At 46.0% G+C, this 13,793-nt stretch overlaps 2 protein-coding genes across 2 annotated transcripts; one reads left to right on the plus strand and one right to left on the minus strand.

Moving 5' to 3' along the window:
• Positions 1-320: 320 nt before the first annotated feature.
• On the minus strand, positions 321-9,001 carry NPC2 (NPC intracellular cholesterol transporter 2). The gene is made up of 4 exons (XM_003987833.6): positions 8,805-9,001; positions 4,930-5,037; positions 3,266-3,438; positions 321-1,066 (listed from the first exon to the last, which is right to left on the minus strand). Exons 1-4 carry the CDS (start codon positions 8,884-8,886, stop codon positions 980-982), a joined length of 450 nt encoding a protein of 149 aa, XP_003987882.1. The 5' UTR covers positions 8,887-9,001; the 3' UTR covers positions 321-979.
• A 271-nt stretch (positions 9,002-9,272) lies between these two features.
• ISCA2 (iron-sulfur cluster assembly 2) lies at positions 9,273-11,661 on the plus strand. Its single transcript, XM_003987834.4, has 4 exons — positions 9,273-9,432; positions 9,636-9,738; positions 9,857-9,972; positions 10,630-11,661. The coding sequence occupies exons 1-4, from the start codon at positions 9,362-9,364 to the stop codon at positions 10,802-10,804; spliced, it is 465 nt and encodes a 154-aa protein (XP_003987883.1). The 5' UTR covers positions 9,273-9,361; the 3' UTR covers positions 10,805-11,661.
• Positions 11,662-13,793: the final 2,132 nt, after the last annotated feature.

Genomic DNA, 13,793 nt, shown 5'->3' on the forward strand with positions numbered 1-13,793 from the left:
GTTTGCTTTCATTGCTTCTGGTGGCATAAGAGTGTGCAAAATAAAGCAAAACATAAGGTCATTTTGTATAAAATAGGTAAAGTCTGGTTGGGCAGAAAGGGAAGAAAAGGCAGTTTCTGAAAGAGTCGTGTCTTTGCTGCACTCTGGGACCATGGGACCAGGGTGTCCACCCTCCACAGATCTGGGGGAAAACACTGTCCTGAAAGCAGCAGGTGACCGCTGCCAACATGCGGAAGGCAAGACCGCCACGTTTTTATTTCCAGGTGCATAAAGAGGCCACAGGTTAATGTTGTTAAAAAAAAAAAAAAAAATCAAACGTCTGTTGATCAAGTGCTGCGTTTAATGAATACCGCCTAAGACAGGGGGTAACCTAAGGAGACAGCGGGTAACCGCAGACAACCGGCCATTCAGGGGTGAGTTTCCGTCGCAGAGCGACCCCCCTCCGCCCAGCTGCTGGGCGCCACCGGCCAGCATGTCACGATGGATGAAGCAGCGGACCAGCAGGTACTGTTAAGAGTCAGCAGGCTGGCTGGCCCGACGCGCTGAACTCAGTGAGGCACTTGGAGATGAGGAACTTGCAGATGTAATATCCCTGTTAGGTGGGGGAGGTGTGGAAACCCTCCTCCGCTGCGAGGGGGCCGAGGGCCGATAACCCGAGGGCAGGTTAGCCGATAGCCCGAAGCAGCCTCATTTGGGTCCTCACAGACGGGACCTTCCTTTTTCCAACGCAAAAAATACTGAAGACAAATTAAATCCGTGCCTCTCTCCCCCTCTCTTCTTCCCTCCAACCCTTCACCAAAGATACTACAAGGGCAATAGTTCTGAGCTCTCAGGAAACAGGGTCTGGAACCTTCTGGAGACTGAGAGGCACCAAACAGCTGTGTCAAAATTCCTTTCCTTTAGGTTAGACTCGATTTCTCCCGCCCTCCCTCCACCCGTTCCTCTCTCACCCCCACGCAACATGCTGGCATTAGCACCTCTAGCCTTCAATCTGCACTGGGATCTCCCAGCAGAAGAGATTCTGTTCCTTGTCGCCCAGAAGCTGCCACTTCACCATCACTTTTATCTGGAGAAAGAGAAAAAGAATTGGGAAAAATGAAAGCAGGCCCTCACCTCAATCCAGAACCGGTCTAACTATGAATCCGAGTTAACAAACTGCCTAACTCCTCAGACTTTTTTTCTTAAATCATGCCACCATGGAGGCCGCTTGGGACTCGGGGGCAGCCTGTGGTCTTCAAAGACCAGCCAAGTGACACCTAGGATTCGGCGTCAGCGGCACCACATACTAACCTCCTTAACTCATCAGACATAATTTCGGAAGCATTCTTTTCCCTTTCAGATCAAAGGCACATGATGAAGCCTTGAGGGGAAGAGAATTTTACATTCAAACAATTTCTTATGTACTTGGCAATCTGATCTAGCTTTTTCCGAGGGTAACCATGAGGAAGAGAGTAAAGTTATTCGTAGGTGTAACAAAATACCTTGTTACTTGTTAGCCGAAAATGTCAGAACACGAAGGGTGTCCCAAGAAGTTTATAAGTATACGAATGGTTCCGGGAACAACAATGCTTCATAGCAATACAGCTTCAGTTAATTTCCTTAAACTTTTTTGGTTTTTTAATAATATACATCATTAGAAATCTCTGCTTTGACTTGTTATACTAGGAACTGTCCCTTCCAATTCTTAAACAAAAAAAAAAAAAAAAAAAAATCACTGAGAATTTTCCAGTCCTTTCTTATGTAGATATTAGCTTTCTTATGATTAGTTACTGCCCCTAATTTGGATTCAAATGTTTCTTTACAATTCAACATCTGAGTGACTGTGATACCTGCATCTCGAAACTTGCAAGTTTTTCAAGACTAGTACACATTAACTACTGTTTCACTTAGTGCTTAAATTAACATAGTTTAAGATGTTTTTTTTGTTTGTTTGTTTGTTTTTAATTTTTTTTTTTTGTCAACGTTTATTTATTTTTGGGACAGAGAGAGACAGAGCATGAACGGGGAGGGGCAGAGAGAGAGGGAGACACAGAATCGGAAACAGGCTCCAGGCTCTGAGCCATCAGCCCAGAGCCCGACGCGGGGCTCGAACTCACGGACCGCGAGATCGTGACCTGGCTGAAGTCGGACGCCTAACCGACTGCGCCACCCAGGCGCCCCAAGATGTTTTTCAAATGAAACGTAATTCACTTAACAGCTGCTACCATATAGGAAGTGCCTACTATGTATCAGGCCCTAATTAGACACTGTGTAAATGACCAAGGCTCAGAAATGCCTATGATTTTATAGATACTCCACAAATTAATCTATAAACCTGTCCCTGACCCATAGGGTCTCTTATATCCCTTAAACATAGACTCCCTATATTACAGCCTCTTTGGAATGTTCTTTAATTACTTGCCGTTTCTAGAAAATAAATGGCTGGAATGCTCCTGGGTTCTACTTGATTTCCTTTCAAAATATGAAGTGTTTTTTGTTTTTTGTTTTTTTTTCTTCATGGAAAAAAGGAATCCCCTTACTTCTTCCATTACTTATCAGGATTCATATCTTTAATACAGGCCCATTCCAACAGGTTCTACCTCATGTGTGTGGTAGAAAAAGTAGTAGGTATAGCAGGGCGAGTCAAAGGAGAAGGCAGGGGCTGGGGGGGGGGGCGGGGATAGGGGAGAAAGAATTGTGTGGAAAAGTGACCTCTTTGCTATGGAGCTAGGAAACTACTGCTCTCTTATTAAGAGATTAATGGAGAAACCAGAATTTTTCTATAACTTGACATCTTGAACTACTTGACAACTGCCTAAAATCTTTTAACAGTGCACAGGTTTTGGGGTCACAAGGCCAAGGATCTAGACAAGGTCTAGGTCACAAGGATCTAGACGTAATATTTCTTAGCAGAGTAGACACTGCTCATTTTGCTTAACATTGGAGGCTCAAGTTTCTTCATTTGCAAAAAGGGATAATACTGCCTCCGCCAAGCATGGTCATGAGAATCCAGGAAGATGCTGTGTATCAAAATGGCATCATGAGGCCCAGGCTAACGATTAGGCAACAAAGAACAAAGGGGCATAGGGAAAAATACCCGCCCTACCTTGTGATTCCCAACACTCAAATTCATCTCCTTGCCCCCAGCTTCTGCTTCTTCATCATAGAGAGACGAAGGACTCCTACCCAATCTTTTCTTCCTGACCCCCCACCCCGCCACCCCCCCCCATCAGATTCCTCATCTAGTCACAAGGCTACCAGTGTCCTGAACAACGATGTCACTTACAGAGGGGTATTCATTCTTCACTGGTAGTTTATTCAGGTAGCTATAGGTCTTGCCTTGCTGGATGGGGCAGTTGATTCCACTCTTACAACCATCAGCCTCAGGAATGGGAAAGGGAACTGCTACGCCCATCAGGATGCCATACACCAAAGCTTTGCTACCCTGAGATGAAACATCTAAGAGGAAAGAAAGAGAATGAGATAGTGACAGGGCCAGCTTATTTCTCAACTCGAAGTAAAAGAGTCAGATACGTTCTCAAGCAGTGGCAGTGCTATGATAGCAAACCATAAAGTCCGTACTTCTTAACTCCTAGAGTCTACTTCTCTTTGTAGTTATGCTTAGTACCTCTACGAATGCTACAGAATAAGTATTCACTCTTAAAAAAAAAAAAAAAAGCAACGGAGAGAGCGGTTTTCTTTGCTCCCAACCCCACCCTGCTCTTCCTTGCCTGTCACGGTTTCTCAGGAGAATCAGAGCTACCTGGATAAATAACCTTATCCAACCAAGTAACGGAGTTTTTTTCGGGCAGTAAACTTTGTTTCCTAACTACGTCAGCTTCCGTCAGAGCGTACTGTGTATCTTACAGAGCTTTAGAAGATTGGTCTCTGAATTCTCCAATGCCCTGCTCACAGGATTCCTTCAGAAAATAAGGAAACAGAAAGGAATCTCCGCAGAAATGCAGTTAAGTAACAGTAAGAGATAACCCTTTAGAAACTGGGTAAGGTTTGAAAGATGAGGTACATCTCTTGACATCCTCTACCCTCCATATCACAAGATGGGCAGGAGGAATAAATGCAATAAAATTAGGGTAACCAGGGTTATCAGCTGTTAGGCTATTGTGGAGATCCAGGGTATTGGCTTGGTTCCCTCCCTCCCTCCCTCCCATCCTTCCTTCCTGTCTTTCTTTTCTTTTCTTTTCTTTTCTTTTCTTTTCTTTTCTTTTCTTTTCTTTTCTTTCTTTCTTTCTTTCTTTCTTTCTTTCTTTCTTTCTTTCTTTCTCTTTCTTTCTTTCTTTCTGGGATGGGGATTACTTTTGTTTAGAAGGTACATTTTGGGGGGGGGTGCCTGGTAGAACACGTGACTTTTGATCTCGGGGTTGTGAGTTTGAGCCCCATGTTGGGTACAGGGATTACTTAAAAAAAAAAAAATCTAAAAAGAAAAAAAAAAGAAGGTACATTTTTGGTTTGGGACAATAGAGGGGCAGGGTATCATCCAGCAGAGAAAACAACTCTAGTATTTAATGCTGTCTTCAGGCTTAAAAGAAGGAGATGATAGGAACTTTGACATTTCTTATTAGACTGCCACATCTAGTTCCATAGGATAGAAAACGAGTAAAGGATTCAAGGTCGATACCCCTTGTAGAAATAAAGATTTTGCATTTGTCTAGATTCCTGGGAAGCTGAAGGTGATAAATGTGGTACCAGAAAGCAACAAGTTCCAATAATATTTCTTTACGTTGAGGAAGGAAGCTCAGATTTTTTTCCTTGGGTCCCAAATGAATTCCCTCAACCTTACAGAGGGGACGTCTGAGCTTTGCAGAAGTTGGAAGGGAGGTCACAGACTTCCTGACTGCAATTCCTCCCCCCATATCCCTGTGCTCATTCCAACATTTGAGACTGATGTTCTGCTTTATGATGAATTTGAAGTCAAGAGCCACTTTTACTTACTACTGGTGAAGGTGACATTGACACTGTAAGACTGGCCTTTGTGCAATTTGCAGGGCTGGGTGGGGCATGGGCTCACATTCAGTTCCTTTATAACTCCAAACCCAGAACCTGTGAAAAAAAAGAAACATGAATTGGAATAGGAGGCAAGATAAACCACCTGTGCTATTTCCTACCTAATGGAAAGGTGCTCTGCTCGTCAGGAAACTCTTCCCATTATTTGATGGGTGAAGGGGAATTAAGAAAATGAGTTAAGTATATAAAGCCAGCTTCCCTGCTCCGTATCCTGGCAGGACTACGCCAGGGCAAGTCATCTCCACCCCTCCTTCCATCCCCAGGTAGGATTTAAAGCAGCATACATATGGCGCAAGTGATGGCTCAAAGCTTCGGTGCTGTTTCCACTTGGACTCTTGAGCCTGGCTGCTTCTGAGACGCCCCCGCCCCCCATCCTTTCTTCCAATCCTGTCCCGGTACGGATCCAAATCAGTGATCTCCGAGCTTTGTACATCCCTACCAGTGAAAACGATTTTAAGAACGAATCCACAGTATACAGTCGGACACTCCACTTTAAAAACGTGTTCTTCAAGATAAGTGTCTCTGAGACAGGGTGTGTGTCTTTTTGTAAAAATCTCAGTCCAAACAAAGACAAAAGTGCTGTTTGTTCCCAAGAAATGCTTGACCTAAACAGGTTAAGTCAAGTCTTTAAGAATCCCATGGCCGCATCCGGGTCCCTGAAACTGGACAGCCGAATCGAGAGAATGCAAGCAAACTGCCTGGTAACACCACTTACAGCAATGGCTCTGCCATTGAGCCATCACTGCTGAGGTGGGCTCTGGGACCGGGCGCCTGGGTTTGCAATCTCACTGGCTCCCTTACTCACAGTGAAACCTCAAAACAAGGCACTTCACCCCTCTGGGGATAACAACAGTAACTGCCTCATAGGGTAGGTGAGTGAACACACAGAAAGGTCTCAGGTAAGTCTTTGCAACATGGTAATGCTATATAAATGTTTACTTTATTATCATCACATCGGGATTCAGTCCATGAATTTAATCTAGAATAGTTGCTGTGGGTGGGTTAGTAAGTCCCCTTTTCACACAAAAGCTGGGCCTCTCCTCTGCAGTCATCAGGTTGGCTCAGCCCATGGGCTATGAAATGAGCTCATGTAGACGCACTTGGCTTTCCCAGCCTGTGCCTGCTCTTGGGTGAACGGTTTCATCCTACTGACCAGCGCTCCTCCAGCTAAGTCTGTGAGTAATAACTTGCAGTCCCTCAGCCCCCTGCTTGCTTCTCCGTCATTGCAAGGTTCCAAGGTTTTTGAAATACACACGCGAGAATTCTCTTCTTTAAGCACTGTCTTCTACTCTGTCCTCCGGTCTTCTACAGATAGGGAAAAAATATCCAGAACTTTAATCAACAACCTATTGAAAATCAGTGCTTATGGGGCGCCTGGGTGGCTCAGTGGCTTGGGCGTCCGACTTCGGCTCAGGTCATGATCTCGCAGTCCGTGAGTTCGAGCCCCGCGTCGGGCTCTGTGCTGACAGCTCAGAGCCTGGAGCCTGCTTCAGATTCTGTGTCTCCCTCTCTCTCTGACCCTCCCCCATTCATGCTCTGTCTCTCTCTGTCTCAAAAAACTAAATATACATTAAAAAAAATTTAAAAAAAAATCAGTGCTTATGCTAAAGCTTTCAACGTCTGCTTCAATGTGCTTCTTTCAAGGCTGGGTCACGTGATTAGTACTTGTAGCTCCTTGAGTTTTACTGACAAGAGGTTCTTGGACTTCCAATGTCAACAGAACTCCTCAGTCCTAACTGGCAAAAACAGCAAAACCAGTTTGCTTGGCCCCATTTCTTACTTGAGGAAATACTCCTCCCAGGGAAAGGGGTCATAGAGAGTGGAACTCAAAAATCTTTTGATGTGGGCACTGAAGTTTACATTGTTATTTCCCAATTCAAAAGTAAATTGAAAATCTGTAACTGAAACCCTTCCTTCCTTAAGAAGCACTTGCCATAGGTGTATATCTGGATTTGGTTTCCTTGGTCTTTTTTTTTTTTTTTTTCCTGATGTTTATTTTTGAGAGAGAGAGAGAGAATGTGCACTTGTGGGGGAGGGGCAGAGAGAAGAGAGAGGGGCGATGAGGCGCTCCCTCAAAATCAAGGAGTGTGAGGTCATGACCTGAGCTGCAGTCATGCGCTTAACCACCTGAACCACCCAGGCATCCCCCCCCCCCTTTTTTTAATGTTAATGTTACCACTGAAACTCAAGGTGGTTCACAGACACCCACTAATTTCCTACCACGAACTAGCTGTGAGACTTGGGTTTGGGGCATGTGGGTGGCCCAGTGGTTAAGTGTCCGCCATCGGCTTAGATCATGATCTCATGGTTTAAGAGTTCGAGCCCCAAGTTGGGCTTTGTGCTGACAGCTCAGAGCCTGGAGCCTGCTTAGGGTGCTGTCTTCCTTTCTCTTCTCCTCCCCAGCTTGCTCCTTCTCAAAAATAAACATTAAAAAGAGAAAGAGAGGGGCGCCTGGGTGGCTCAGTCGGTTAAGCGGCTGACTTCAGCTCAGGTCATGATCTCGCGGTCCGTGAGTTGGAGCCCCGCATCAGGCTCTGTGCTGACTGCTCAGAGCCTGGAGCCTGTTTCGGATTCTGTGTCTCCCTCTCTCTCTGACCCTCCCCCGTTCATGCTCTCTCTGTCTCAAAAATAAATAAACGTTAAAAATTAAAAAGAGAGAGAGAGAGAGAGAGAGAGAGAGAGAGAGAACGAACGAACTTGGGTAAGTTACTCCATGTGCCTGTTTCCTATCTGTAAAACAGATCCTGAGGGCTGGATGAGTTAATATAGTGTCTTTGTCCAAATTTGGCCACTAAGTTTAATGGAGGGATAGGCAGTAATTTGAGGTGATAATAGGATCTTTCAAGTGCCACTAGTTTAGTGGAACAGCATTTGCTAACTATTAATAGACCAGCAGTCTTATTCCTTAATCAATCCTGTCCCCTAGCCTAACTCTGCTTTTGCCTCAAAATGAACTGATGACATAGTGGAAGGAGTATTTATCCTCTCATCTACTTTTGCTTTAAAAAGTTTTTTTTTTTAATGTTTATTTTTTAGAGGAAGACAAAGCGTGAGCGGGGGAGGGAGGGGCACACACACTTTGAAGTTTCCTTCCAGCTCACAAATTTTATGTCTTCTTTCATTTATCACACCTTTCCACGTCAGAAAACGTTCTGCTAGAATACTTAATTCTATAGACGTGGCTGAACGAAAGAACTCACAATTTCCTACAAGCCCCCGCTGTACTTCCCAACAAAGATCCCTACCACAGCGCCAAGACGGGGTTATGTGTCACAAGCTGTGTCACAGCAACACGAGCTTTATAGATAGGAGGAGACAGTGATTAAGAATCACCAAATTATATAGCACAAAGGAAGCGGTAACGGAATAAATCATGAAAAGGAGAATTGACTTTTGACTTGTCAGCAAAAGGGAAATTAAAAATAAAAGCAAACGGAGTAGGGAGGGAGAGGTCATCCAAAGACACAAAGCAGACATACAAAGTTCTGTGCCCCTCACGTCCCGCGCATCATTGGAACCTTCAGTTAGTTGTCTCTGCTACAAACTTTAGAAAACTTCTGCAAAAGGCCCAGCTCCAGTTAATGTCCAGGGACCCCCAAAACGCGTCCCAGGAAGAGGCGAAGTTGTGAGCCATTGGGTTCCGCCCCCGCACCTTCTCCCCAACCCCAGCCCACTCCACGTGGGGTCCGAGGCTGAACCTGGCCGCCCGCGGGACCCGCCCAACCCAGCCGGGGGTCTCGGCGCGGGGTTCGGGTGGGGGCTCCCGCAGAGGGCGCGGGAATCTCGGGCCGGCTCCGGCTCACCGCAGTCCTTGAAAATCACTGGCTCGGCGAGGCCGGAGGCGCTGAGCGCCAGGAGCACGAACGCGACGGCCAGGGAACGCATCGCAGCTGAACAGGTTCCAAGCACGAAGAAGGAAGAAGCGACCGCCTCAGTCACAAGATAAACCTGCCCGGGCGGGCCTGGGGAGGAGCCAGGTCAGGCGACTCTCACCAGCAACCAGGGCCGGGCCCGCCCGCGCTCCGCCCCGCCCGCGCTCCGCCCCGCCCGCTCCAGGTTGCCGAGCTCGGCTCGGTCCCGCCTAGATGCCCGCTATCTCCGCCCACCTTGTCCGCTCCGCCACCGGGTAGGCTAGAATCCATCTCCGCCCCGTTCCGCTCCTCCCTCCGGCGCTCCGCCCAGGGTTTGTCGGTGCGCCCCAGCTTCCGTAATGGGAGCATTTCTAGCCAATCAAATCCCTTCTCCTCCACCACCACCCAATGGGTGTGCTCGGAGGCGGGGTCTCCGTGGGTCCCGTCCCCGGAGGCCCAGATGGAGAAGGCGATTGGGATGACGCGAGGGGTGGAGTTTGTGGAGGAAGATGGCGGCCGCCCGTGGGTTATCGCTAATGGCCGTGGCGCTGAGGGTGGTCACTCCCTGGGCAAGGGGCAGGTACCAAGGCTACAAAGGCACCTGGGAAGGGTGTTAGTTTCTGCGCCTCCAGGACTAAGGGGGAAGCTAAGGCCTCCGGGGGAGGCGAGGGTTTGGCGTGAGGCTGTCCAGGTGGAGGTCGTCAGGTTTGGCGTGAGGCTGTCCAGGTGCAGGTCACCAGGTGCCCATCTGCTCCAGGCTCATCCTCCTCCCTTGCGCAATAGGCTCCTCGCGGCCTCTCGCGGACCTCAGGCTCGTCGGGAAGCGTCGTCCTCCAGCTCCGAGGCCGGAGAAGGACAGATCCACCTGACCGACAGCTGCGTCCAGGTAGGAGGTCGGACTCGGGGCGGCGGCGCCAGGGTGTCAGGAGTGCGGGGACTTGCCCTTGGCTCACCCTTGTTCCTCCCCTTGCCTGGCATTCTTGATCCCCCTTCCTGCATTTCAGAGGCTTCTGGAAATCACCGAAGGGTCAGAATTCCTCAGGCTGGAGGTGGAGGGAGGCGGATGCTCCGGATTCCAATACAAATTTTCACTGGATACAGTTATCAATCCCGACGACAGGCAAGGAGGAAGGGGTGGGTCCTCAGAGAATGTGCGGGAGGGATAAAAGTGCACATTTAGTTCAAATTTGAAAGGGTTGCTGAGAATGCCTAACACCACCCTTCTCACACAGTGGGAATACAGTGAGGATTTGTGTCATGCTTCAAAATAACTATGCTATAGGAAGAAAATTGGCCTGCCGACGTCCCTAGTGTTACTGGTAAGAGAGCCAGCCTGGACTGGATTCCAGCCCTAAATCCTTAACCATTTACCAGTATTCATTCCATGGGCTCTTTTTGCCTCGGAGGAAAGCAGCACTTGTTAGAGGTAACAAGGAATGCTTCCTCTGTATTTCTAAAAAAAAAAAAAAAAAAAAAATTTTAATGTCTCTTTATTTTTGAGAGAAAGAACATGAGCAGGGGAGGGGCAGAGAGAGAGAGGGAGACATAGAATCTGAAGCAGGCTCCAGGCGCCGAGCTATCAGCACAGAGCCCACCACCGGGCTTGAACTCACGAACCCTGAGATCATGACCTGAGCCGAAGTCGGAGGCTTAATCAACTGAGCCACCCAGGTGTCCCATCTGTATTTCTAAAACAGAATGTGTACCTCTGGGCTCAGAGGGTGTAATGTTTTTGGTGTTTATGATAGTCGTTAATGTCTTCCTCCTGTCTTTTCAGGGTATTTGAACAGGGTGGGGCAAGAGTGGTGGTTGACTCTGATAGCTTGGCCTTCGTGAAAGGGGCCCAGGTGGACTTCAGCCAAGAACTGATCCGCAGCTCATTTCAAGTATTGAACAATCCTCAAGCGCAGCAAGGCTGCTCCTGTGGCTCATCCTTCTCTGTCAAACTTTGATGCGACGGCAGGTGACCCAGAGATTGCTTCCACTTGCACCAATTTGAGGAGCCTGGCAGTAGTAGAATTCTAGAGGTTTCCTTCCAATCATCGTTCTCTCAATTGTTTTTTTTCCCTTCAGTCTAGGAGTGTTGTGTTTGCCACTGTTATTTTCAGAACGTGAAGCTTTTACTCTTGATTTAATCTTACTCACACAGTTCTGAGGCCAAGCGTCTAGATGCGATGATCTAAGCTCTGCTAACTTGTTGAAACCCACCCTGTGTAATCTGTAGAGCCTTCAAAGTTCCAGAGTTTCGAGTTACTTCTCTGGCCTTCAGAGCTGCTTGTACATATGCGTATAGCTATGTATAAAAGCTTTATTTTGAAGGAAGTCCTTATTGTGTTCTGGATCAGGGTCACAGATCGGGGACCTTGACTCTGGTTACCAGGCTAGAGAGGATGAGAAAGGCAGTGTTCTCTTTTTTCATCTCACCCTTCCTGAATGTGTTACTAGACATCCGTCTCTTTTCTTTTCTTTTCTTTTCTTTTCTTTTCTTTTCTTTTCTTTTCTTTTCTTTTCTTTTCCTTTTCTCTTTTTTTTTTTTTTTTGGCGTCCTTATTTTCTATGCAGCTCATTCTCCACTTTCCGTTTGTTAGGGTAAATCCTTTTCTCTTTCTTACTCCTCATTCTGCTAAATTTACAAAACCAGTAGCTCACCCAGAAAACTTGGATCGAACCCCCGCTGATAACCTGAATCATTTGGAAAGTAGGCCCCATACTCCATACTCACAGAGACATTTCAAGATTCTGTGATCATTCAGTGACTGATATGTTGCTTCACTTACCTTATTGTGTAAAATGTCTTTTGTCGCGTGCATAGCAGGACGTGGTTTTTGTGTTGGTATGGATGTGGATAGTTAGGGATTACCAGATAAAATGTAAGATGCCCAGTTAAATTTGAATTTCAAATAACACGTAATTTTTAGTATAAGTGTGCCCCAAATATTTCGTGAAACATATTTATACTAAAAATTATGTGTGGTTTATTTGAAATTCAAATTTAACTGGGCACTGTGTTTTTTTTTTTTTAAGTTTATTTATTTTGAGAGAGAGAGCGAGTGGGGGAAGGGGAGGGGCAGAGAGAGAGAGGAAGAGAGAATTTCAAGGAGGCTCCACACACATTGCGGAGCCCAGTGTGGGGCTCGAACTCACAAACTGTGAGATCATGACCTAAGCCAAAACCAAGAGTTGGATGCTTAATCGACTGAGCCACCCAGGCATCAGGGACATTGTGTATTTCTGTTTGTTAAACCTGGCAGCTTTATTTTAGGGTCACTGAAAGAAAAACTTTTTTTTTTTTTTTTAAGTTTTATTTATTTATTTTGAGAGAGAGAGTGTGAGTTGGGGAGGGGAGAGAGGGGGAGAGAGAGAATCCCAAGCAGGCTCTGTGCTGACAGCTGCATCTCATGAACCATGAGATCATGACCTGAGCTGAAATCAAGAGTCTGGTGCTTAACGGAACGAATGAGCCACCCAGGCGCCCCAAGGAAAGGTTTTTAAGCCAAAATTCCGATGAATTTTAAAGTATTTCTTTGGGTATGGCACTTAATTAGTCTACAGATCTAGAAATAGTTGTGGCATGTGTGTGACAGGGCTGGGGGAGCTGGAACTGTATGGACAACGAAAAAAAGAAATACCACTACCATAACAAATGATTTATTAATGCTCGTGTCGGGGAAAACCACAACCAAATTGATGATGGAAGAATTGCTGGTTAAACCCTTGTTTTCCTCAAGAGCCTTAAAGTTTGTTACGGCAAAACTTGCATTTCTGGACTGGATTGGAATTAAGGTCATTCATTAAAAGAATTTACCATTAAAAAGGGAAATGCAGAGTTTAGAGAAAAGTATCTGGGACAGAAGCTTAGGTACTTACATTTTCAATGTGGGAAAACCTAGAATTTGGAGAAAGCAAGCCTATTGTGAGTACAAAGAGGAAACAAAGGGAGGCTCAGATACCTGAGCTTTCTTGGCAGTTTTCCATGGAAGGAGGCAGAGAGCAGCATACCATAGGGGCATCTGTGTGGCTTTACTTAGATACCTAAAGATGCATCAGTACCTGGGCCTGATAAGATCTTCAGCTCAGACTAAGTTTTTTCATCCTCGTTAAAAAGAGATTTTGCTACATTTTATGTATTAGAACCTGTTTAAAGAGTGCACTTTATTTTTGTTTATTTTTTGAAGGAAGCCCTGTACCCAACATGGGCCTTGAACTCATGACCCTGAGATCAAGAGTTGCATGTTACACTGACTGAGCCAGCCAGGTGCTCCATGATTTGGTGATTTTAAAACTCATGCCGAGCACATCCAAGGTAGCTTTAGCTGCTAAATAAATCATTAAATTGCAGTAGTCAGACAGGAACCGAATTTTTGAATGCCTTTATGGAAGTACTTGCTGTTAATGGGAGATTTGGACTTCTGTGTTTTAGAAAGGGTGGGTTTGGGAGAAATCACCTCACTTTATTACACTGAGAAAGCCTCAGGGGAAAATCTGAAGTGATAACAAGAAGCCTCCATTGGAGTAGGATGACGTAGAAATTTTAAAAGCACGGGGCATAGAGAAATGATAGCATCAAGGGGACGGTGGGCAGTTGGCTTGGAACAAATAGTTAAGTATAGTAAAATGGGTTTAGGGTCTTTTGCAGGCCCTTTTTGACCAGATGCCCTCTTTCTGGCAAGCAGTAAAGACCAGCAGGTGTTTTCACAAATTTTGCTCACTGTGCAAATTCATTTACGAAAACTTGACACTCCTCTAGTATCCATTGGGAGACTTTTTTTTTTTTTTTTTTTTTTTGCTTCCCCATTACTTTCAAGGGGAAAGGCCCTATTTGTTGCAGAATTGGTTTTATTTATGCAAAGTTAGAGAGTATCTGGGGCGGCATGTCCCCCCTTTGCTTTAGCAAGAACCAAAGACAAGGGAGCCCTGCGTCTGCTTCATGTTGTGAATCTG

Source organism: Felis catus, chromosome B3 (assembly GCF_018350175.1).
Source record: "Felis catus isolate Fca126 chromosome B3, F.catus_Fca126_mat1.0, whole genome shotgun sequence".
Lineage (NCBI taxonomy): Eukaryota > Metazoa > Chordata > Mammalia > Carnivora > Felidae > Felis > Felis catus.

Excerpts from the sequence above, each read along its gene's own strand:
- ISCA2 (XM_003987834.4), top strand. The coding sequence starts at position 9,362 with ATGGCGGCCGCCCGTGGGTTATCGCTAATGGCCGTGGCGCTGAGGGTG. Across the intron at positions 9,433-9,635 it reads ACTCCCTGGGCAAGGGGCAG|GCTCCTCGCGGCCTCTCGCG; the intron begins GTACCAAGGCTA and ends CTTGCGCAATAG. Across the intron at positions 9,739-9,856 it reads TGACCGACAGCTGCGTCCAG|AGGCTTCTGGAAATCACCGA; the intron begins GTAGGAGGTCGG and ends CCTGCATTTCAG.
- NPC2 (XM_003987833.6), bottom strand. The coding sequence starts at position 8,886 with ATGCGTTCCCTGGCCGTCGCGTTCGTGCTCCTGGCGCTCAGCGCCTCC. Across the intron at positions 3,439-4,929 it reads CAATGTCACCTTCACCAGTA|ATGTTTCATCTCAGGGTAGC; the intron begins GTAAGTAAAAGT and ends CTTTCCTCTTAG. Across the intron at positions 1,067-3,265 it reads TGAAGAATGAATACCCCTCT|ATAAAAGTGATGGTGAAGTG; the intron begins GTAAGTGACATC and ends CTCTTTCTCCAG.